Source organism: Pelodiscus sinensis, chromosome 9, assembly GCF_049634645.1.
Source record: "Pelodiscus sinensis isolate JC-2024 chromosome 9, ASM4963464v1, whole genome shotgun sequence".
NCBI lineage: Eukaryota > Metazoa > Chordata > Testudines > Trionychidae > Pelodiscus > Pelodiscus sinensis.
Window position 1 is genome coordinate 30,450,318 of NC_134719.1, and position 26,119 is coordinate 30,476,436.

Genomic DNA, 26,119 nt, shown 5'->3' on the forward strand with positions numbered 1-26,119 from the left:
TTGGGGGCCACTGACCCACAGAAAAATGATTTGGGGACCACACAAGTGAGAAGCAAAGACTCCTCCAAAAAAACCCAACCCTCACTGATATAGTTCCCAACTGAGACACCTCATTCTTCCGGTGCTCCACCCTCATGGGGTGAGGAAAAGAGACAGGGAGGTCTGAGATTCAGGGCTTCCCACAGGTCAGATTTACTTTTGTGGGGTTCTGGAGTTAGTGGATCTTGTGGACCCACTTAGCCTCTGGGGTGGGGACAAAAACTGAGGGGTTCGATGTGCAGGAGAGGGCTGCCAGCAAGTGGGAGGCGGATGCAGGATCTGGGCAGGAAGTGGAGTACTGGAGGGGGCAAGGAGGGCAGGGTCCGGAAGGGGGTTTGGTGGCAGGGGAGAGTGTGAGGTGGGGGTACAAGAGGGAGTTTGGGAGTAGGAAGAGGCTGGGGGAATAATGCAGAAAAGGTAAAAAGGTGAGAATGCAGCCAAATGGCTAGTTGGGGAAGGAGGCAAAGAAGTGGGGAGCAAAGGAAAGTGCAGCTTCTGGAAAGTAAAATTGCATTCTCCCTCCCTCATATCTTCCCTCTGCTCCAGCCTCGCTCACCTCAGCCCCAATACCTGCCCCCTGCAGCCAGATCCCCTGCTTCACTCCATCGCCCTTAGTGCAACCCTTGCCTCCTATCATCCTGCCCCTGCATCCTCCTTCACATCCCTGCGGCACCAGTGTGCACACCAGCAGAGCAGCAGCGCTAGGACTTGCAGCCTCCCCCGCCCCCGAACAGCGCTGGGGCAAGGGGAGAAGTGGAGGGGAACAGAATCACTTCCCTACCCAGCTCAGCCCCTGGCTGGGACTTGCCCCTCACCTGCTGGTTGTGGCTTTGGGGGGCAGAGCCCGGGGCTGGCTCCAGCCCAGCCAGGTGAAGTGGGGTGCTGGATAAGGAACTCTCTGCCCCCGCACATACCCCATGGGGAGTAGCATCGCACAGCCCATGCCCTGGTGCCCCACCACCCTGGATCTGCAGAAGAGCTCCAGCCCCACCCCCTTCCTGAGAAGGAAGCAGAGCCTGTAGTGTGTGTGTGTGTGTGTGGGGAGAGCTGTTAACCCCTTAGCTCCTGGGAACCACACGCCCAGGCTGGGCAGGGGCAGCCCCAGGGATGTGGAGCCCAGTGCCCACACCTCCCTGCTTGCCCTTAGAGCAGGAAGCTGGAGCTGGTTTTCCAGCCTGCAGCTGTGCAGCAACCGCAAGGCTCCAGCCACTCTGCGGGAAAGGGGCGGTCTAAGCTCCTGCTGTGTGCACCACTCAAAATCAGCTCACATACGTTGCCCACCCCTGCTTTAGAATATTGCCTTTTAATCCCTATGGTGGAACCACAACTCAGGTCTACCTTTGGTCTTGTTTAATAGATTTAGGCTATTTTTCCTAATACAATAGTAAGTTAATGAAGTACATCACAAATTTTATTTTCTCTTCACATCCAACAAAGGAGGAATACATAACTATACCCAAGATTCAGGAAGATACTTAAATACCAACATTAAATATGAAAATAATCCCCTTCACCTTGCTGACTATCTGGACGTAAGATGAAGATCAACCTTAAGTATTTTTAAATTTCCTTTAACTGCATTACACTTTCTAGCAGCTAGCTGAAGATCCTAAAGAACTTCACAAACCATTAATGAATTTTGCCTCTATACCTCTATGGAGGTAAGAACAGATTGTCGAGGATAAAGCAGGTTTAAAAAAAACAAAACAAAACAACCCCCCCCCAAAAAAAACAAACATGAAAACACATACACCTTCTGACTCCAAGTCACATACATTATGAAGGTGATTCTCTCCTCCTACTCTATTATACTATTTCATACAATAAACACCTACATGGCAAAACAAAAACCCTGAACCATCAAGTCTCAGTTCAAGGCGGCAGGCAACACATGTACAAAGAAGAAGGGAACAAGCTAGGCTGCAATCATAATAAAGATTTCAACATGTTTGTTTTTGGAGCTTAACTCCTCTTTCATCCCAACTTCTCCCACATCAGCTTGTGAGCAGAAAAGCCCCAAAGAAGTAATTTAAAATGAGGATTTTTTCTAAAAAATACTGTGCATACTATTAAAATGCTGCTCTATCAGAAAGATCATTTTACATAGCTAGTCAATTTTAAAAAAAGTTGAAGTTGGTAATAATATCCATATTTATTAACTACTGAAGTGTAGATCAATATACTGAACCAGCAGTCTTTAATTTATATAAAAAATTGTTAGCTGACAACAACTAGCTTTTAGCCAAAGTTACAATTATTGAGAAACAAGTATCAAAAGAAGAAAAGGGGAGAACTGTGGCAGAGATCCAGCTTTGCTTCTAGGCAGTTAGCACTTGCCTCAGAGGCTCGCTGTGACCCTCAACATACACTCTTAGTCTACTGAGCCACCTTCATCACAAGACAGTTAATGGGTTTGTAGTGAAAACCCTCCTTAGTCCCAACCTCACCTCTCCGGGGTAGGTTCTGTGGTAAAGTGGGCGGGAGGGTAGTGGGGAACCCATGTCCACCTACTACTTCGGGTTTTGGCCAAGGAACTCTAATGGCACTGGCAACAGGTAGTGTTTATTCCACCACCAAAACTGCAGCCCTTCCCTGAGCAACCTACCTAAACAATCCCTCTCAGCACCTTCCTCCTGGTACCCGACCGCATCCTTACTGCTTTTCCATGGTACACTTCCTCACTCCCAGTCCTTGAGGCTTCCCTGAAGGGAAGCATAAAGGGAAGGACTTTGATTGGCTGCAGGTCTTCTGATTAGCCTGTCTCTCTCTTGCTTCTGGCAAGCTCTTAATTAGCTCCAGGAGTCTCCTGATTGCTCTGTAGCAGATCCTGCCCTAGTCACCCAGGGTGAATCTAGACTACAGGGATTTAAAAAAAAAAAAAAAAAGTGGCCTTTTTTTGAAAAAGTTTTCCCTGCATCTACACTGCTGCTGCGTTCTTTCTAAAGTAAATCGAAAAAACGTGGCAGTTTTTTCGATTGCAGTAAACCTTATTTTATGAGGAATAATGCCTTTTTTTCAAAAGTATTCTTTTGAAAAAATGCGCTATTGAATACAAACTGTGCTTTTTTGAAAGTGTCTAGACTCTCTTTTGAAAAAGCTACTCGCTTTTTCGAAAAGTCTGCTTGTAGTCTAGATGCTATCTTTCGAAAAAGCCTCTTTCAAAGGAGGCTTGTAGTCTGGACGTAGACCTAAGGAACAGAAAATTATTCATCCAGTGATATTATTCATCTATCAAACTACTATAGCCAACTGGTCTGGGTCTGTCACAGAACTTGTGGTTTCATTTGTCACTCAAATCCAGAATATATACTATATAGATTTTTGCAAGGCGTTTACAATTAAATTAATTACAGGGAAACAGGATGTCCATTCACAATAGAAAGTCTTGTAACATCAGTGGTATGTCATGTTTCAGGCAAGCAGGTGACATTACATTTGTTACATTTGAAGAAAGGATGCATGTTAGTGATTACTAGTTAAGATTACTAGTCAACCACAATAAATTACAGTATTAAAGCCAGTACATATCCTTTTCAATAACAGTGGCAGCTGGATGGCATGTTCTAAATAGTGTTTGTGATACAGTGTATAGAATTATTTCTTTAGCTACTTTCACAGTTATTTTGATTTAATTTTTTTCACAGCGTTAATATAATAAAGAATACAATTCTATTAAAGTCTGAGTTCAAGAAACTTAAATCTTGAGTCCAAAAACACAACAATGTGAAATCTGACCAGTAATGTTGAGAAAGCAGCATTGTCATGCAGTAAATTGAACTTAATTTTTAACAAATGTCTATTAAATTAAATTAAAATAAAGTTTAGTTGTAATTTTTTTTAACATATTGCTAAACAGAAAGGATTTAATTTGAGAGAGTACACACACATTATTCTTTATCACAGCACTGTTAGAGACTAGGAAACACATTCAGCAAATAACTTGCCTCTAAGTACAAACTGACCCTACATATAGAAAAAAAATAAGATTCCTTACCTGACAGAATTATGTTGCCTGTTTTCTATTTTCATTAAAATTTGTATATCTGATGGAGGAGACATTGTATATATTTTTAATCTGGAAAAAAAAAAAAGACAACCAACAACCACCTGTAACTGATGAAATCTTGACAATCACATTAAAGAAAAAGTCTAAGCCACTTGTTATCAATACAAGATTTACAAACTTTTAAAAGGCCTACAATAAAAACCGCCTTCTTGTCGATGAAAATAATTTTAAGACAAGTGATGAATCAGAGCTTAGACAGTAAAAGTGTTTCACTTCTTCCTTCAGATAAGGCGTTAGCAGTATATAATTTAAACTAGTCCTAGGCTGGCATTCTTTGGATTTTTAATCATTTAATTTGTATCAGCCAATTTCTTAGAGAGCAATTCGCTTAAATTCAATTACTTAAGAATCATACAAATGTAGAGCTGGAATAGAACTTGAAAAGTCATCAAGTCCAGCCCCCCCCCGTTCTGTGGCAAAGCCAAGTAACCCTAGACTAGTGGTTTCCAACACACTAGCCACTAGCTATATGGCTGCTTGAGTGTGACAGTTGGCTTGAACACTGTGGTTATTTGGCCAGTTGAGTGTCGTTAGTTTGCTATAGTGGCTACTGCTTCAGAACTGGTTGGATACCATGACCCTCAACCATCCCCCAACAGATGTTTGTCAAACTCATTTCTAAAAGCTTCCAATGATGGGGACTCCACGGCCTCCTTGAGAGCCTATTCCACAGCCTGACTACCCTTTGTAGTCAGAAAGTGTTTTCTAATATTTAACAAATCTCCCTTGACGAAGATTAAGCCCATCACTTCTTGTCCTATCTACAGGGGATATGGAAGTTCACTGTTCTCTTTACAACAGCCCTTAACATACTGAAAAACGTTTCAAGTCTCCCCTCGGTCTTCCTTTCTCAAAGCTAAACGTGCCCTCTTTTTAACCTTTTCTTAAACCTTTTATCACTTTTCTTGCTCTCCTCTGGACTCTTTCTAATTTGGCAACATCGTTCCTAAACTGTGGCGTCCAAAACTGGACACAGTACTCCAGTTGGGGCCTTATCAGTGCCAAATAGGGAAAAACAATTACCTCCTGTGTCTTCCATACTATACTCCTGTTAGTACACCCCAGAATCATATTAGTATTTTTCACAGTTGCAGTGCATTGACAACTCCAAGTTTGCTGCCATCTGCAAATTTTATAGGCATGCTCTCTACTCCATTACTAAAGTAATTAATGAAAATATTGACTAATACCAGACTTAGGACTGTCCCTTCCAGAACCAAAGCCATTATTCTGCATCCACATTAGAGTAATTTCACCTAGACCATGTCTTTAGTTTGAGAGGAGAATATTAGGTGGAACTATACCAACAGCCTTGCTAGAAATCAAGGTATGGGGTCTCTATTGACCTAGTGGATTGGGGGAAACAGTAATAGTATCAAGAAAGAAAATTAGGTTGGATTGTCATTGTTTTCAACAAATCCATGCTAATTATTCCTGATAGCTCTAATATCCTCCAGGTCCTTACCAACAGATTTAACAACTTGCACTACTATTTTTCCAGGTACCGAAGATAGGCTGACAGGTATATAATTCCTAGAGTGCTGCGCTTCCCTTCTCCATTTTGGAGGTGCTCTCATGTCTTCTAGGAGTTACCAAAGATAATTGCTAATAGGCAAGGCTCAACAAATAATGTAATCTACATGCCCGTGGCGAGTAGATTAGTACCCGGAAGAGCCGGTGCAGAGCAATCTGCAGATGGGCAGAGCGCAGAACCGCGCGGCTGGCAAGCGGGGCTTGCCGCTGCTTGGTGAGCCCTGCTAATAGGTTTTGCTTCAACTAGATCCTTAAGTACCCTATAGTGAACTTCATCAGGCCCTCCTTACTTTAATGCATCTTATTAATCCAAATCTTCTTTATTATGGCCCGTCCCTATTCTGACTTAAGTTTCTTTGCCACAGTGGTTAATATTAATTGTGTTGTGAGTGCACACTTAGCTAGTAATCCAATTCTGCACAGTGAAAGTGGAAAACTGACAGTTTGACAGAATTTATGTGAATAGTTTATTTTAAAATCAATTAAACAAAATTACTAATTTTTTAAATACGTACTTTTGACGAACAACAGGATCTGATTCTTCAGGATCAATGTAAGGTTTAAGGATTTCACCTAGTATTTTATCATCGGACACCCTTAAGCCAAAAAATATATAAATGCAGTTTATTAAGTATGAATCAAAAAGAAATATTAAACCAATTTTAAGGAAATGGTATTTCCATATTTAAAGTGATAAAACACTAGAAGCAAGCCAAGTAATATCTGAAAAGGGTGCCATGTGCATCAATGTAGCACAAGCAGGCAATGGATATTATAGCAACCCCAAGCACACAGGACATGTCTACCCTGCAATTAAAAACCTGTGGCCAATTGGGTCTTGCAGGGATCTGGCTAATGAACTGTTTCATTGTGGTGTAGATATCTGGGCTCTAGGACTCTGAGTGGGGAGAACCCCAGAGCTTCAGGCTCCAACCTGAGCATCTACACTACAATTCAACAGCCCTGTGATGACCCTCAGTTAACTGCCCCAGGCAGGTTGCCTAACTGCAGCACAGACATGAAATGAAAAAGAGTCTAACACATTAGGAAATGGCAGACAGATAAATAGTGACAACTTATTGAAGTGCTTATACACAAATGCTAGAAGTCTAAATAATAAAATGGTGAACTACAATGCCTCATTTTAAAGGAGGATATTGATATAATAGGCATCATGGAAACTTGGTGGAATGAAGGCAATCAATGGGACAGTCATACCAGGGTACAAAATATATTGGGAGGACAGAACAGGTTGTGGGGGAGCAGCACTATACAGTACTTGAAAGAAAATGTAGAATCAAATGAAGTAAAGAATCTTAAAATGAGCCAAAATGTTCCACAGAATTTCTATGGATAGTAATTCCATGCTCCATTAATAAAAATATAGCAGTAGGGATATGTTATCCACCACCTAATCAGGACAGTGATAGTGACTATGAAATGCTAAGGGAGATTAGAAAGGCTATCCAAGTAAACAACTCAATAATAGCAGGGGAATTCAACTATCCCCATACTGACTAGGTACATGTCGCCTCAGGACAGGATGCAGAGATAAAATTTCTTGACACCTTAAATGACTGCTTCTTGGAGCATCTGGTTCTGAAACCCACAGGGGAGAGGCTATTCTTGATTTAGTCCTAAGTGGAGCACAGGCTCTGGTTCAAGAGGTAAATATAACTGGACTGCTTAGAAATAAGTGACCATAATGTAATAAAATTTAACATCTCTGTGGAGGGAAGAAACACCACAGCAGCTCAACGCTGTGGCATTTAATTTCAGAAAGGGGAACTACACAAAAATGAGTTAAACAGAAATTAAAAGGTACAGTGACAAAAATAAAATCTCAGCAAGCTGCATAGAATTTTTTCAAAGACACTATAATAGATGCCCAACTTAAATGTATACCCCAAATTAAAAAACACGGTAAGAGAACCAAAAAGTGCCACTGTGGCTTAAAAACCAAGTAAAAGAAGCAGTGACAGATAAAAAGATATCTTTTAAAAAGTGGAAGTCAGATCCTAGTGAGGAAAATAGAAAGGAGCATAAACTTTACAAAATTAAGTGTAAAAATATAAGAAGAAAAGCAAAAAAGGAGTTTGAAGAACAGACAGCCAAAAACTCAAAAAAGAAATAGCAAAATGTGTTTAAGTATCTCAGAAGCAGGAAGCCAGCTAACAACCAATAGGGCCCTTAGATATTCGAGATGCTGAAGGAGCACTTAAAGATGATCAAGTCATTTTGGAGAAGCTAAATGAAATTTTGTTTCAGTCTTCAGGGCTTAGGTTGTTTGGAAATTTCCCCAATCTGAGCCATCCTTTTTCAGTGACAAATCTGAGGAATTGTCCTGGATCAAGATGTCATTAGAGGAGGTTTTGGAACAAATTGATAAACTTAACAGTAACAAGTCACCAGGACCAGATGGCATTCACTCAAGTGTTCTGAAAGAACTCAAATGTGAAATTGCTGAACTATTAACTGTGGTCTGTAAATGCTTAACCACCAATAGCCTGGTAGCACTTTAAAGACTAACAGAATATGTAGATGGTATCATGAGCTTTCGTGGGCAGAGCCCACTTATTCAGATGACCGCTCATGATACCATCTACATGTTTTGTTAGTCTTTAACGTACTAGCAGAGTATTTGTTGTTTAAGTTTTTCCTGTTACAGACTAACTTGGTTACTCCTCCTAAACTTGTGTTTTGTAACCCATCTTTAAATTAGCATCCGTACAAAATGACTGGAAGATAGCTAACCTGACGCCAATACTTAAAAAGGGCTCTGAGGTGATTCTGACAATTACAGACTAATATCAGTACCAGGCAATTTAGTTGAAACTACAGTAAAGAATAATATTGTTAGACACATAGTTGAACATAATTTGTTGGGGGAAGTGAACATGGTTTCTAAAGAGGGAACTCATGTCTTACTAATTTTCTAGAGGGGGTCAACAAACATGTGTACAAGGGGAATCCAGATGATATCGTATACTTAGATTTCCAGAAAGCCTTTGACAAGGTCCCTAACCAAATGCTCTTAAGTAAAGTAAGTTATCATGGGATAAGATGGAAAGTCCTTTCATTGATTGACAACTAGTTAAGACAGGAAACAAAGGGTAGGAATAAACGGTAAATTTTCAGAATGGAGAGAACTAACTAGTGGGCCCCCCCTAAGGGTCTGTCCTGGGACCCATTCCATTCAACTTAGTTATAAATGATCTAGAGAAAGGGGTAAACAGTGAGTTGGCAAAATTTACAGATGATACCAAACTGCTCAAGATAGTTCAGACCAAAGCAGACTGTGAAGAGCTTCAAAAAGACCTCACAAAACTAAGTGATTGTTGGGCAACAAAATGGCAAATGAAATTTAATGTTGATAAAAGTAAAGTAATGCACATTGGAAAAAATAATCCCAACTATACATACAATATGATGGGGAATAATTTAGCCACAACTACTCAAGAGAGATATTGGAGTTACTGTGGATAGTTCTCTGAAAACATCCACGCAGTGTGCAGTGGCAGTCCAAATAACAAATAGAACGTTAGGAATCATTTAAAAAGGATAGAGGATATCGTATTGCCTCTATGTAAACCATAGTATGCCCACATCTTGAATAATGCATACAGATGTGGTTGCATCATCTCAAAAGATATATTGGCATTGGAAAAGGTTCAAAAAAGGACAACTAAAATGATTAGGGGTTTGGACAGGTACCACTTAGAAAAGAGGAGACTAAGGGGGATATGTCAGAGGTCTTGAAAATTATGACACGTGTGGAAAAATTGAATAAGGAAAAGTATTTACTTATTCCCACAATATAAAAACTAGGGGTCAAATGAAATTAATAGGCAGCAAGTTTAAAACAAACAAAAGGAAGTTTTTTTTTCACTCAGAGCACAGTCAACCTCTGGAACGCCTTGCCAGAGGATGTGGCAAAGGTTAGGACTTTAAAGGGTTCAAAAAAGAGCTAGATAGATTCATGGAAGTTAGGTCCGTCAATGGCTACTAACTAGGATGGATAGGAACGGTGTCCCTAGCGTCTGTTTGCCTGCAAATGGGTGACAAGAGAGGGATCACGTAAGGATTACCTGTTGTGTTCCCTCCCTCTGGGGCATTTGGTATTGGCCACTGTCAGCAGACAGGATACTGAGCTAGATGGACTGTTGGTTTTACCCAGAATGACCATTCCTATGACATACCTTCATTTAACAGTGGGACTTAACTGACAACTGCAGGAAGGAAACAAAGACTCTGCCTCTTGTCTTTCCTCATGTCTACAGATGGAAAGGCAACTGCCACTCCCTGCAGCCCTGAGGGTAAGTTAGGGTATGTCTACACTACCCTCCTAATTCGAACTAGGATTGTAATGTAGGCATACCGCAATTGCAAATGAAGCCCGGGATTTGAATTTCCCGGGCTTCATTTGCATAAGCGGGGCTCCGCCATTTTTAAATCCCCGCTCGTTCGAACCCTGTGCCGCGCGGCTACACGCAACATGAACTAGGTAGTTCGAACTAGGCTTCCTAGTTCGAACTACCTAGTTCGTGCCGCATGTAGTCGCGCGGCACAGGGTTCGAACGAGCGGGGATTTAAAAATGGCGGAGCCCCGCTTATGCAAATGAAGCCCGGGAAATTCAAATCCCGGGCTTCATTTGCAATTGCGGTATGCCTACATTACAATCCTAGTTCGAATTAGGAGGGTAGTGTAGACATACCCTTAGGAGGGTCTATTTCGCAGCTTTCCTACCCCAAATGGGAATGGGGACAGAAGAGTTAGTTTTTGTTTGTTAAGGAGAATTGCTGTTTTTCTGAATTCCTAAAGGCACCTTGCAGAGTTAGTAGCATCTGCTACAAAGGCAACCTTGCTTCCTTTCCATTCTCTGGTATGGGAGGGGTTTTGCTGCAAGGGGTGGGATTTGCTCTGAAGCTCTGGAAAAATGTTGGGAACAGGCAAACCTCCATATTAGCATGCTGATACGTGCAGTCAGCAAGCATCAAGAAGCATATACAAGGCTACTCTATTTACAGAATACCAACAAATTAAACAAGTATTTAAATTAGAGAAATTCCTTTTGAAAACAGACTTCAGTGTTATCCTTCTAAGGTGATAGTTATTTTAAAAAATACTACTTTTGTTTCTAATGACCAAAATATATATCTTTACAGACAACTCTCATCATTTGCAGAGGATGCTCTCTTGGCACCACCATGAATGGCAAAATCTACAAATACTAGGGTCTGCAGGGACCCCACTGCAGGTGCTGAGAGCTATAGGGAACTCACCACAGGAGCTAGCCCCTGCTGTGCCCCTCCCTGCTTGGGCAGGGGAAACCCACGAAAACGTGGAACCATGAATAGCGAGTACACAAATCACAAGGGTTTCTTGTATCTTAAGTCCTATTGCTTTAGCTATAAAACTCAGCAAAAAGTCTTATAAAACTTATTTGTTATAATTAATTTTAACTATGGACATCTGCTTTTCACAATCTCAGATACCTTTTTACTATGTATTCGGCATGACTCTGAGGAAATATGAGCTTCAAATGCCAGTAGAACCTTTGCTCCCTAAAAAAAGAAAAGAAAAAGAAATAAAAACACAATCTAATATCCTAGAGATATTATTTGCATCATTGTAGGGCCTATAAACCTCAACCAAGTGAAGTTGGGGGACTGTAAATAGTAAGCGACAGTCCCTAGCCCAAAGAGGTTACCCATTTACATACACAGGCTGGAGAAAAGTAGCATTTATTATTCCCATCTTAACGTATGGGAAACTGGGGCACAAAGAGATTAAGCAATCTACTGGAAGGTTAGAAAGGAAAGCTGTGGCAGATCCAGAAACTGAAGCCAGATGTCCTGAGTCCTTGTTCAATTCATTAATCAGAAACAGTGTCCCATCTAATTTTTTATGTTCCTATTTAGCAGTGGTCCCCAACCTGTGGAGGTTGCCGGGTGCCAGGGGGCGTGGCCGTTTGCCCGCTGGGCGCCAGGGGGCGGGGACGGGGCCCCCCCATAGCCGCGCGCCCGGGGCTGGCGCCCCCCGCCCCTCCTCCAAGTGCCCGGGGCCACCTCCAAGCGCCGCGCGCCCAAGGCCGGCGCCCCCTCCCCCCCCAAGCTCCGTGCGCCCGGGGCCGGTGCCCCCCTCCTCCAAGCGCCGCACGCCCGGGGCTGGCGCCCCCCCTCCTCCAAGCGCCCAGGGCCAGCACCCCCCCCCCAAGCACCGCGCGCCCGGGGCTGGCGCCCCCCCCGGCGCTCACCATGCGCCTGGAGCCAGCTCCGGCACTGTGCATGCGCCACGTGCCCAGGGCCAGGCCAGCCCCGAGCACGTGGTGGGCGCACACAAATGCCCCCGCGGGCGCCACGGCGCCCACGGGCACCGTGTTGGAGACCACGGCTATATAGAATGATTTTTTTATGTGCACCTATGTGGCGGTGATGTGTGACACATCACCTCTATATTGTTACATGTAACAAAATTCATTCTGCACATAGACAGTCTTTGGTGGGTTTCAAAGTGCGGGAGGGGGACTCAGGGTTGGGAAGGATGAGACATTTGAAGTGGAGAAGGCTCCAGCCTGAGGCCAAGGAATCTGGAGTATGGAACTGGGCTCAGGGCAGGAGGTTGGGGTGGGGGTGGGGGTACAGAGTCTGAGTTAGAGATGTGAACGACTAGTTGACTATCCGATAAACGCTTATCAGATAGTTGACAGGCTAGTTGACTAATCGCTCCCCCCCTCCACTGCCTCTATCAGAAAGAGGCAGCAATACGGTGGGGGGAGGAGATGTGGAGCCTGGGACATGTGGAGCCTGGGACATGTGGCACCATGTGGAGCCTGGGGACAGATCCCAGGCTCCATGCAGCGCTGCCGCTTTGAAATGCTACATGCAGCCGGGAGCAGCTAACTCTGGGCTCCATGCTGTGCTGCTGCTTTGAAACTCTGTGTGCAGCCTGGGATCCCCAGCTGGCCTTGGCCTGCACGCCATGTTTCAAAGTGACAGTGTGCATGGAGTCTGGAGTCAGCTTGAGTCCCCCTCTGGCTCTGGGCTCCCCGCAGCGCTATCACCTTCGAAGGCAGAAGCCCCTTTATCAACTAATTGAATAGTCGATGCAAATTGCATCAACTATTTGATTAGTCAAATCAAAATTTTACATCCCTAGTCTGGGCAGGAGTTAGGCTGCAGGAGTTGGCTCAGGGTTTGTGTGTGGGTCTAGGAGAGAGATGAGGATGGTGGAGTAGGTTCAGGGCTGGAGTGTGGCATCTGGAAGGGAATTAGAGTGTGAGAAGGAGGCTCAGTGCTGGGGCCACGGGTTGGGGCATGGGGCATGTGGCACTTACCTGGGGTAGCTCCCATTTGGTGTGGGGATGCAATAGGTGACTCGGTGTAGCCCTTGCTGCCCCATGCTCACCTATAAGCATTGCCTATGCAGCTTCCATTGGCTACAATTCCCAGCCAATGGGAGCCGCAGGAGTAGAGTTTCCAGGTAGGGACAGGACTTCCCTTAGCCTGGGGCTGCAGCCAGTGGACAGACACACTTCTCCAGCCCCAGCAGAGAACTGCCATGGTTGGGGAAAAGGAACCTGCCGCAGGTCCATGCACAGCAGTTCTGAGGGGTAGGGCTCACTAAGGCAGCTGAGTGGCAGAGCAGCTTAGAGCAGTGTTTCTTAAACTTTTTAAGACCGAGGAACACCAAACAATTTTTTTCATGAGGGACACCAAGGATGTTTTGTTTGGGGGGGACGGGACGGGGGGGACCCACCACAGGGGAAAGTTATTGAGGGGAAAAAAAAGGGTCGGTGGAAGTTACTGAGGAAAAAAAGGTTGTTGCGGAACCGTATAAGAAACACTGGCTTATAGGGAACCTTGTTCAGAAGCCCCTTTCCTTCTTCTCTTGCCAATGCAGTTAATTATAGAGCAACTTTTATTAGTCATTTGGAAGCAGAAATTACCTTCTACAACACAGTTCAAAGTGGTTCCAAACTAAAGACATTCTTTAAGGACCCTTCCTGCAGGAGTCCTGAGTCAGGCTTTGGGATACCTGGGCTCTACACTTGACTGTGTCATTAGGCTGCTAGGAGACACGGGGCAAGTCTCTTCACCTCTATTCACCACAGCTACCCCATCTGTAAGATGGGGAGACAAACACTAACCATCTTTGCAAAGTCCTCAGAGAACTACTGATGAAGAGCACTATGAAAGAGCCAGGTATTATGATGCAGCTGCTCTTTCTAGTTTAGAATTTCACACACATAATATATAGTTAAAGGGAGTATAAACTGAAGCAGCATTTACAATGTTCCACAGGTCTGACAATTCCCTTTTTCTGCTGTGAAAAGCACAGGACTCCGAGTAATACCTCCAAACCCATCAGCATTGAGTTTTCAAAGATTCACAAAATTATGATTAAAAATAGTGTGCTGCTGTTGTAAGCAAGTTAATTTATACAAGAGACAGATGAAACACTCTCCAGTTGGGTCCAGCTGGCTACAGAGGCATGTGTACGTGCATTTAGTAGCAAAACAGCAAACAAGCTGGTTGCTAAGTACAATTAACTATGTTATTACTCTTAGATGAGAGATTCACAAAAGAGCTTTCTCTGAAACAAACAATTTTTCTTAACCTAGTTATTTCTAAGGGAAAGTTACAGTACATATACAATATTTCAGATTACTTTCTTAGCACAGAAAGAGTGCTGGATTCTTTTCTAAGAGGAGGGAAAACAAGGTCCTTAGTTATGTAAATGATAGAATCTAAACAGGTAATGTATAGATCAATGTTAGGATACAACAAGAATCACACGATTGGTGGAGTTGTACACATTGTTTTGTAAATTCACTATTTCTATCCTCTTTCTCTGATCCACTTGTTACATTTTGTTAAAGGGAAGGATTAATATTTAGAGGCTTCTTTAAATACCAGTGTTTTAAGGAAAGATTGCATCACAGAAGATCAGCTCAGGGAGAGGAAAGAGGATACAAAGATAAGACTTGGAAGTGGAGGACAGAAAAATGATGACTAGTAGGATTGCCAACTTCTAATCACACAGACCCTAATGCCCTTATCCCTCCCTATTCCTGAGGCCTGCCTCTTTTGTTCCATCCCCCCTCCCTCTGATGCTCAGCCTAACTCACCTTCACGAAGCTGGGGTAGGAGCTGTGGGAGGAGATGCTGGGAAGAAGTTTGGGTGCTAGAGGAGGCTCAGGACTCAGGTAGGGGATATTGTGTGGGAGGGGTGCAGGGTCCAGCCAGGTAGCGCTTATCTCATGCAGCTCCCAGTTGACAACACAGCAGGGCTCAGACAGGTTCTCTTCCTGCCCTGGCTCAGCAACATAGCTGGAAGCAAATGGCATGTTCCTGTAGCACCTAAGGATGGGGGAGGGGAAGTGGGCGCAGGTGGCTCCACACGCTGTCCTCACCTCCACGTGTCACCTCTAACTCCTACTGGCTGCAGTTCCTGGCCAATAGGAGCTGCGGAGTTGTAACCTGCAGTGGGAGCAGCATTCAGAGACCTCCTTCCCTCCCACCAAGGGCATTCAGGCTGCTCCCAGCTGCCACACAGAGCTAGGGCAGGAAGGAACCTGCCATAGCCCTTCTGTGCTGCTGGGCTTTCAGTGGACTAAAATTACCCAGTTTGGCTTCAGTAGCCTCTGGAAGATGGAGTCCAATTCCCAGAGACTCCCAGTGAAACTGGCAACTCTAGCACTGGCAACCTGTGATTTCTGTAATCAGAAAGTATGTGTCCTTTCTCCACATTTTAAGACATGCTGTTCAGTGTAATGGTATAGTATTTCCAAATTTGAACATTAATTTTAAAATAACTATAAAAGCAGATTCATGTTTTGAGTGTTAGAATCTTTCATAAGGCAGTAGTACTTAAAATGTAGCACTTAGAACACAAACATAAGATTGATGAATGTAGCCCAGTAGCAGGCATGTTACATAGTGTGTAATTCAATAGTTGTGTAACTGCCTGAAATTTTAGCAGTTACACAATTATTTTGACAGTTCTAGGAGGTGGGGCCAGCAGCCAGTGCGCTCCGGCCCCATTCTCGGGGAGCCCCCCTGCCATCTATCAAAGGCAGCAGCGCAGGGTGGCAGGTGGGAGCCGGTATGTGAAGGGAGCCAGTTTAAAAATGAGCTTCCTGCACAGACCAGCTCCTGTCTGCTGCCTTGCGCTGCTGCCTCAGAGACAGCAGTACAGGGTGGCAGCTGCCCGTCATGCGGATTGCCGGAGCAGCCTCTGTCTGCAGCAAGCCTGGGTTGATGCAGACAGAGGCTGCTTCGCAGCAGCCTCCCTTAACTCCTCCCTGAACTGTTGCTTCTGACAGAGGCAGCAGTGCACGGGGTGGAGGAGCAAGTGAGGAGGTACCATGGAACTGGTGCTGGGGGGGAAACCAGCTTTTAAGCCTGCTCCCCCAAGCACTGACTCCTGCCTCCCACTGCCTCTGTAGGAGGCAGCAGGGGGTGAAAGAGGTAGGTGGGTCCGTGGAGCCAGCATGCACAGGGAGCTTGCTTGTCAGCCAGCTCCCCACAGGCACCGGCTCCTGCTCCCCCTCCCTTTGCTTCCTCTATAGCAGAGTCAGCAAGTGGAGGGGAGTGTGTGTATGTGAGTAGTCAACAGATTAAACGATAAGCCCAGCCTTATCAGTTAGTCATGTAGTTGTCTATGCATTGATATCTCTACCCAGTAGCCCGTCTTCCCTACAATGACAGGTGCTTCTAAGGGAATGAACAGAACAGGACAATTATCAAGTGATCCATCTCGTTTTGCTGTCCGTGCATCTAGTACTTATATGGTATTTACATATGCAAAGCACTATTCCAACATTTTAATTAGAACTTGCTGGGGGACTAAAGGTGGTGGTGTATCACATGAAGAGGGCTGCAGGAATTGTAGTAGTGTTCAGAGTAGATATTGTGTTTCATGCTCTGAAGACAGGGCCTAAGAACAAGGCTAGGCTTTTTCCGTGAAGTTTGGGAAAAATGGGTCTCAGAGGTGAAATCATCTTTCTCCAGTAATTGTGTGTAAACTGAAAGGAAAAGGCGACATCTGTCCATTCTAGGAATGAGTAGATTAGTGCACACTGCAACATGTACATACTATAACACAAACACATGGTGTTATAGAGAACTGGACCTTCCTCAGATCATCCTGTGAATGTGTGATGGAGGTTTTGATGTGTTTGAGTAGAAATTGTAATTTTGAGCACCAGATTGCTGATGAGCCGCCTTGGCTATCTGGAGAAGAGGCTGTCCTCTGGTCCTGACAGAGAAATGGTTTGTTAATCATTTCATAGCTGTCCTATGCCTGTTGGGAAAGGAAGATCTGCAGCCTTTCCCTCACTCTTATTGTTCTGGCCCAAAAAGGATGGGAGGAAGAATTCCCTTTTTATATTGAGCTTTGGACATGATTGTTGGACTTACAGGTGAGTTGAAAAGTTCCCAGGTAGTTCTAAGTACATGCTGGCCCTCTCTGTGAAAGTGATGGACAGCTTGTCTCCAGCTCAGCATGTCATAGAATTCTAACATAGAAACTCTGCCTCGGGCTTCCTGTAGTCAGCCGCTGGTCACTTTCAGCAGCGGCTGACTTGGGGACGCCTGGGGCAGAGCAGCTGGGGTGCTGCTGGGTTGGTCCAGTAGCGCCGCCACTCCTAGGCGCTACTGGACCAACCCAGCAGCACCCCAGCTGCTCTGCCCCAGGCGTCCTGATTCAGCCGCTGCTGAAACTGACCAGCAGCGGCTGAATCAGGACGCCTGAGGCAGAGCAGCTCGGGTGCTGCCGGGTTGGTCCAGTAGCGCCAAGGAGCAGCGCTGTGGGACTAACTGGCAGTGCCCCAGGTGCTCTAGCACAGGCATCTCCGAGAAAAGCCTGGTCTGCTGGAGGGGGAGGGGGGAGCGCACTAGCTGCGCCCCCCTCTCTCCCCCAGCAGACCAGGGAGATGCGGAGCAGCTTTTCTCGCCCCAGAGGATGGGGGCGGCGGGACCGCAGTGCGTCTGGGTGGTCCCGCCGCCCGTGTCCTCTGGGGCGAGAAAAGCCCCGTTCGTAAGTACGGATCTGACATAAGTCGGATCCGCGTAACTTGGGAACTGCCTGTATTTTAGTTACAAAAGATTAGTGAGCTTTAAAAGCAAAGGAAAGGGGAAAAAAGTCATCCTAAGAGGAAAAGGCAGACTACTCAGTCTTGATAAGCAATGACACCCGGGACAGGCATTTAGCAGTATTTGCAACACTTCCCCCTCACCCCCACTGGAGGCAAAACTTCACCTTATCATGTAAAATATGCATGTAACACCTCCCTTTCACACTCAGCCTCAGTCTCAAAACTTATCCTCAAAGCCTGCAAAATTATTTGTGGAAAGCAAGTGGTTACTCTCTTAAATAGACGATATTTCTGTGCCATTTGCTGGAACCAGAAATGGTCTGTGAAATATTCATATTTTAAAACAAAAATTGTTTTCTACCATGACAGAAGAAGTCATTGTCTTATTTCATTCCGGAAGTTCCTGAAATAGTTTCATGCTTAACTATTTACCTACAAATAACATACCAATCCTACCAGATCTTAAAATGGGTTCCTGTTAAAAAAAAAGTAACTATAAATGTATAAAGGCTTATGTAATTCAATGCCCAGATTAATTCATTCTCACTGCTCAGCCATGTATTTCCACATGTGAAAGTACTTTTGTAAACAGAAGAGTTTGAAACAGTGGTTCCCAACTGCTGGTCTGTGGACTAGTGCTGGGCCACGAACTGCTGGCTGCTGGGCCATGGCAGGTGCTGAAGCTGAAACCAGCTGTTCGCAGCAGCTCTGGGGTGGGGTACACACAGGCTCCGTGAGCTGCCGCACAGCAGTCAGCTTCAGCTCCAGCAGCTATTGTGTAGAAGGTAGCTGCTACAGCTGAAGCCAGCTATTTGCACCAGCCCCTTGGCAGACCAGTAACAATTAATCTGCATAATGAATATGCAAATGAAATGTTACCAGTGCACCAAAAGTTTGTGAATGGGTTTGCTGGTTCATGTTATAAAAAAGGTTATAAATCACTGGTTTGAAAGCCACACCATGTAAAATAGTGACAGAAATGTAGCCGTGTTAGTCTGTGTGGCAATGTACCCTCCAATTTTTTCCATCCATGTTCAGAACACATTTTTGTGTGTACCACCAATAAAAACAAAAGCTGTGGGTGCTCTGACTGCTAATCGGCTGAGCAGCATTTGAATTCTCCTGAGTGGCCACGCAAGCACACAACTTATAGAGAACAATGATGTGTGGCTGTCTTGTACACAAGACTTATCAGTGCAAACATTTTTGTTGTTGCGCTGTCGCCCAACTCTTAGCTACTGATGCAAAAATGTGTCGTATTTGGGGGTTGCCGTGTAGTCTGTTTTTACACTGATGAAGATTCCTGGCTTCCTCGGAATTCACAAGATATTTTAATGGGGAAAACCTTGTATTTCATTTCCTTTCCTTTCACCCCTCCTGGGTATCTTCCCTCCAAGTTAGACTTGATATTTTTAAGTAAGTAACACAGAAGGATAAGAATAAGTTTTCTTCATCAATGAGAAAAAGTGCTTTTCTTTCAAAATAAGAAATTATGCTAGCATTCATTAATTAATTTATTTATGCAAGCTCAATGGTTAAACCATTGCAGGAGAGACACCTAGTGGTTTAGTTACTAAATGCTGTTAATTTCTCATCCATTCGTTGTTACCTGATAACTAACTGGAGATGGCATTAGCTCAACAGAGTGAAAAAAAAATTCTAGATGCAGAAGAATTTGTGACCAAAACTAATTATTAAAAGTGCAAAGAGAAGCCATCAAGAAAAAAGCTTGCCCTCAGTGGCTATTATCCAAGCTCTCAAAGCTTTTGCTGTTTTTCTCCCGGCACTGCAACAGTACAATCAAATATTTAAATTTCAAGAGCCATCATACTAACTTAGTTCACACAGAAGCACTCTCCACCAAGTTAGTACATTTTTGTGTTACAAAGCAGCCCTATAGAAGTAATATCAACTTTATTTATTCGGTAAAAGCTTTGTTATCCAGCATGCTGGAGGAATGGGGGATGCTGATTAGTTACCTATGTTGTTAACAAAAAGTTTGAAGTATGGGAGGGGGCTCTGGGCTAAGGGGTACAGACTTTGGGCTGAGGCCAGAAATGTGGGGTTGATGGTGCAGGAGGAGGATCCAGACTAGGGCAGCGAGTTGGGTGCAGGAGAGTGTGAAGGCTCCCTGATGGGGCCGGGGAGGATAGGTTTGGGGTAGCGATGTTAAATATCAGTTAATTGAATAGTTGATGAACTTCATAAATTCTTATTGGTTACCCGACTATTCTACAGTCCCGGGGGGGGGGGGGGGGGGAGGGAGGAGGAAAAGTGGGGGGGAAGACACCAGTAGCTAGTACACTCCAACCCCACTCCTGAGGATCCCCCTGATTGGGGTTCCAGGCAAGTGCTGGTCAGAGCAGGGAGCCAGTTTAAAAACCAGCTCCCATCGCAGACCAGTTGCCTGTCGCTCAGCACTGCTGCCTCTGATAGAGAGGCAGCAGTGCAGGGTGGCAGCAGCCACTGTCTGGTGGAGCAAGTCTGAGCTCTCGGACCAGGTGCAAGCCAGAACTGAGCTGGGCTGCCTGCTCACCAGGCTCCCAATACACTTTAAATGCAGAGCCGCAGTGGGGAGGTAGGTCCTGGACCTGGTGCGAGCCAGGACTGAGCTGGGCTGCTGGCCAGCCTGTTAAAAAAAATTTACTGGTGACAGGGAGCAGGGGGAATGTGTGTAGTCTACAGTATTAACCTATAAGCTTTGGCTTATCGGTTAATCAATTAATTGACTACACTATTACATCCCTAGTTTGGGGTGCAGAAGGAGCTCCATGCTGGCACCTAGGGGTTTAGAGTGCAGGAGGAGGTGCACGGTTCAGGCGTGGGAGGGAGTTTGGGTGTGAGAGAAGGCTTGAAAGGGATTTCAGGATGCTCGATTCAGGTGGTGCTCACCTTGAGCATCTCCCCACAAATCTGTTTCAGCTGCTCCTAAGCAAAAGTGTGGCTAGGCAGCTCTATGTACTGCCTCCACCTGCAGGCACCCCAGCTCATCTAACTCCTGTTGATTATGTGTCCCAGCCAATGGGAACTGCAGAGCCAGCACTTGGGGGGCGAGGGCACAAAGCATGGAGCCTCTGTGGTCACTCCTCTGCCTAAGAGTAGCAGGTACATATCACTTCTGGGGAGCCACATTGAGCCAGGTAGAGAGCTTGCTAGGCTTGCACCAACTGGACTTTCAATGAAGATCATAAATGCTGGTTTATAAAACTTACTGGTTGGTACAGAGCTCGGTAACATAGCTTGACTATACAGGCAGTCCCCGGGTTACGTACAAGATAGGGACTGTAGGTTTGTTCTTAAGTTGAATTTGTATGTAAGTCGGAACTGGTACATATTGTAGGGGAAACTCTAGCCAAACATTTTTTTTAGTTTTGGATAGCATAGGGAAAGGTTAACTCCCCTCTAATGTTTGTTTTGCTGTCTGTTCCCCTGTTCAGAAGATTTCACATCTATTTCTGTCCCTGTGACAAACTCAGGACTAAAGGAGTAACTCATCAAATACCAAACAGCTCTGCACCATGCTTTGAGCTAATAGCTTTATTTCCGCACACCACCCAGGGTTCTAGGAGGAGGGTCCTTTTTTTGCTAACACAATGAGGCCAGCACTTTGTTTGTTTTGGTGGAGTCTTTGTTTGCCCAGGGAGCCCAGCATGTATAGGGGGAGGAGGGGCGGAGAGGCTGCTTTTGTCTGCTGTTTGGCAGCCTGTTGCTCAGGGGAGGGGGCAGCCTGTTGCTGGCAGGGGAGGAGGGGGGAGGCGTGCAGGATGCGAGGCCGCGGGGGGGGGGAGGGGGCAGCGGGCGTGGGGAGGCACTTTTCCTCTGCCCGGCAGCTCTGCAGGATCCCTGTCCCTGTGGCCAGCTGCTGCAGGCAGAGGCCAGTTGGAGCCGGCCGAAGAGGAGGAGGAGGTGGATTCTAGGACCCAGGTGAGCGAGCCCCGGGGACGCTGCTGCGCTCCTGGAGCCCGGCATGTATAGAGGGGAGGAGGGGTAGAGAGGCTGCTTTTGTCTGCTGTTCGGCAGCCTGTTGCTCAGGGGAGGGGGCAGCCTGTTGCTGGCAGGGAGGTGGGGGGGGGGGCAGCGGGCGTGGGGAGGCACTTTTCCTCTGCCCGGCAGCTCTGCGGGACCCCAGTCGGAGCCGGCCCGAGGAGGAGGAGGATCCTAGGACCCAGGTGAGCGAGCCCCGGGAATGCTGCTGCGCATGTGCGGGAGTTGCCTCACCCCGTTCGTATCTAGGGATCCGACGTAAGTCGGGGACTGCCTGTATATGGAAATGTTTACTTTGTGAACAACCCCGACTTAAATCCACATCCTTCCGTTCCACAGCAGGGAGACATTCAGCAGTCCCTTCCACCTTAAAAAGATGTACCCCCACCTCCCAGTGAAAAAGTCAAGAGTACATCTGATCAACAAATTATTCCATTAATTGAGATTATCAAAGTACGACAAATACAGAGCTCATCATTATAATACCCTGCTGGTTTAAGTAGACAGCTTTCAGAACAAAGCATAAATTGCCAAAATGGCTAGAAGCCCTAGAGATTAAGAATTAAAAGTCCTTAGCATGGAAATACAAATTTAAAATCTTTTTCTGATAAAAGCATTAAATAAATCCTTATTTGTCCCTCTATTATAGACATATATGCATGTAAAAGCCCATTAATTTATAAAGAAGGAAAAACCTCTCTCTCACTGTTTTAATGAGTAGCATTGTTCAATAATGACAATATTTAATTGACTAGCATAAGTACTGGACAGTATGATGCCACATTGCTCATTTTAGTCCTTGGATTTCCAACTCTGCCAATCAAGGACTACTTAACGATCGTAGGAAACATTAGCCCAAGCATAAAAGAAGGAACCCATCTGAAGCCTACGGTATAATAAATCTTCACTGAAGAAGCCGAATTATTAAGTGAGTGGAATACTATTTGGCTGCAGAATTTACTACATATTTCTATCTGAGTGTATTACCAAAGATATTACAGGAATGCTGATCACTGTCTAATGTGATTTTGTCATTAAAAATGCTACAAGGCCTTGCAATCTTACAAAGGAGCCTTTCAACAGCTATTTTCCCAGTTAGACATAATCAAAGATTTTGCTGAGGTGTTCCCCAAAACCCATATTAATTAAAAACTTACTTCTTATTGAATGTGGTTGTATTTTCTCTTCTTTTTGTAAATCCAATGGGTAAAGTTTTCAAATAGATATTGTGCTTTCGAGCTCGGTTTCTCAAATAATTTATCTAACATCAAAGACAAAAGACAAAATATATTCAGACATGTAAACATTTATTACTCTCGTCTTGCAAATCTAAAAACTGAGCCCAAAAGAACAGTCCTGGAACCAAAAATGCCCATCAAAGCATTTAGAAGGAAGCATAATGTAGGATATCCCACAGTTTAAAATTTTCTTTCACTTTTTCTATAAAAATTCTCAATTTAAAAAATTAAGACACTTAAATAATGTTAAGAGTCTCCAAACTTAAACATTTCCAGACAAAGTTTGTCCATGGTGAGTGTAAAGATCCCCCCGCCCAAAATATAAAATGTGTATAAATAGTATTCAAACAGTATGAGAAGTTTGGAACCCAACATAATCGCAAAATTAGTGATTACTTATGATATTTTAAAATTTTAAGGCCGCCATACCCCTTCCCGTGAGTAAAATCAAGTACAAATCCTGTAACAGTGAGGTCTAAAGGAGAAATTTCTCGTATACCCGCTCTACTGAAATTGATGTGAATGCATGCACACGTTTTCTCTGACATAAAGGCTGAATTGCTAACGTATCTATAGTCATGAATCAAATGGCCCTACTGAATTCTAGGGTACAGAGAAGACCCACAGAAGTATGCTCTGGAGTGCATAGGCATAATACCACCGATACTGCATGGATGAAGCATCATTAGATCAGTATTTTGTAATGGTAACATTTGCTAAAACAACACTTAATTATGCTTCAAGGCACCACCGACTTCCATCAGAAACTCTGCAACACTAATAACGTGTCAAAAAAGTCACCTTTGCCACACTGATGTTTCTTCTCTGTACATCAACATCCCTCACCATGACATCATCACTGCTAGCCTCAAATACCTACAAGATCACATACAATGCTTGAAAAAAATCCACCTTACTCACAGCCAAACTCATCTGTTTCATTCTCACCTACAACAATTTTACATTTAACCACACGTTGTCCAAATTATGGGAACAGCCATGGGTACCAAGATGGCTCCCCAATATGCCAACTTCTTCATGGGACACCTCAAAGAAGAATTTCTGGAAAAATGCATCATATGACAACAAACCAATATATCTGAGAAACATCAATGATATTTTCATCCTCTGCACAGAATACTTAAACTTCTCCATAGACTTCCACCACAAACTTAACAACCATTGATCAATTCAACTCTCTGAAGAACATTCCCACACCAGCATCAGCTTCCTGGACACTAGGATTAGCTGCAACAATGAAACCCTACAAATGACTGTATACATGAAACCCACATATCACCACAGATCCAGTAGCCAACCCAGGCACACCAAAGAAAATGGTACCTACAGCCAGGTACTCAGATACTACCTTGAAAGAAAAAGTCCAGGATATACCTTAACAAACTTAAAACTTTTACTAAACAAGGACACTCCACCAGAAAAGCAGATTGCACACTGGAAAGTAATACCCATGTAAATCAGGAGAAACTATTTCAATATTGAGAAAACACACCTTCACTGACTCCATGTTCTTAGTTGTTCCCTACTGCTCCATGCTGGAGCTCAAATGAGTTATCATTAAATTATTACAACCCGTATTTGATGGGTACCACATGTTGAAACAAGCCTTTCCTGTTTTTCGGCCTTCAAAACAACTCTTGCATCCTTGCCAAGCTCACCTCAGAAGCAAACTTCCAACAGATCCGGACACACTAACTCAAAAGCAGCATCAGACCCTGCCTGAAGAGATGCAAAACATGCAGATGTATCTTCCCTGCTACAACGATCAAACCCCTCCCAACAGGCCTTTCAAGATTCATGGATTAGGGATGTAAGCAAGTGGTGAAGTCGACTACTTGCTTTCCCCCTGCTTGCTGCCTCTGTATTAGGGATGTTAAATTGGTTAAATGAATAGTCGGGTAACCTCATGAATTCTTATCACTTAGTCAACTATTCTATAGTCCCCGGGGACGGGGTTGGCAGACACAGCAGTGCAGGGTATCAGACGGGAGCTCATCAATGAGGGCAGCTAGTTTAAAAACCAGCTCCCTTTGTGGACTGGCTGCCTGTTGCCCAGTGCTGCCGCCTCTGATAAAGAGCCAGCAGCCCCTGTGTAAGGTGGGTCTGAGCTCCCGGACCCAACACGAGCCAGAACTAAGCTAGACTGCCTGCTGGCCTGGCTCCTAATACGCTTTAAATGCAGAGCCTCAGCAGGAGTAGGTTCTGGACCTAGTACAAGCCAGAACTGAGCCAGGTTGCTGGCCAGCCTGCTAAAAAATTTACTGGCAAGGGTGGGGGGAGGGAAATGCATGTAGTCTATATCATTAACTTATAAGTTTTTGCTTATTGGTTAACTGACTATACTATTACATCCTTACTTTGTATCAAAGGTAGTAAGTGGGGGGAGCAGGATCTGGGTGTGTGTGTGTGTGTATGTGTGTGTGTGTGTGTGTGTGTGTCCCAGCTTAAAAGCTGGTTCCCCCCTCCCCCCCCGTAACAATATTTTTTTTCTGTAGCCATATTGAAAGACCTAAAGCTTTCCTCTGCAGCAAAATTGAAGAGCAGCAGCCATTAGCTGCAAAGCTTGGAGTCACACTCATATTCTATTTAAATTGCATTAAAATAGCGTCCTCCCACCCTGGCCCCAAAGCGTCTCTCCCCCCATCCCGGACCCGTCCCTGCCGTGTGCAACCTTCTCTGAGCTCCCCTTTGCTAGCTGCTGCTGCCCTGCGCAGCATGCTCAAACCTGTGGGTAGGGAGACGCCCGGATGTGACGTAACGTCACGGCCCGGGATTTTAAACCTGCTGGGTGCTGTGTTGCGCCGCATGGCTGAGTTGCGGGTTCGGAGTCCGGGGACAGAGCACAGACTCCGGCCCCACAAAGTGGAAGGCAGAAGGTATGGGAGAGGGAAGTGGCTTGTGCAGAGGGAAAGGGGAAGGGCTGGGAGAGGAAGGTGCTTGGGCGGAGGGGAAGGCACCAAAGGGACAAGGGTGGAGGAGACAAATGGCAGGGGACCAAGTGCAGACAATGAGAAAAATGGCAGGAGGGGAGAGGTGTCAGTGGGAGGGGGACGGTGATGCTGGGAGGGGAGAGGGTAAGGGCATTGGGGGCTAGAGGGGTGAAGGGAGGTGCTCGGAGAAGGCCTGAAAGAAGGGGT

General features: G+C 44.9%; 1 protein-coding gene across 1 annotated transcript in view; it reads right to left on the bottom strand.

The window, feature by feature from the left end:
- ZNHIT6 (zinc finger HIT-type containing 6) overlaps nucleotides 1-26,119 on the bottom strand; it is a 74,039-nt gene that overhangs the window by 41,920 nt on the left and 6,000 nt on the right. Inside the window, exons 5-8 of the mRNA XM_075936386.1 lie at nucleotides 22,881-22,984; nucleotides 11,135-11,203; nucleotides 6,154-6,234; nucleotides 4,034-4,114 (exon numbers count right to left, since the gene is read on the bottom strand). Of these exons, the coding sequence (XP_075792501.1) occupies nucleotides 4,034-4,114; nucleotides 6,154-6,234; nucleotides 11,135-11,203; nucleotides 22,881-22,984 (335 nt within the window). The remainder of the gene's footprint in view (nucleotides 1-4,033; nucleotides 4,115-6,153; nucleotides 6,235-11,134; nucleotides 11,204-22,880; nucleotides 22,985-26,119) is intronic.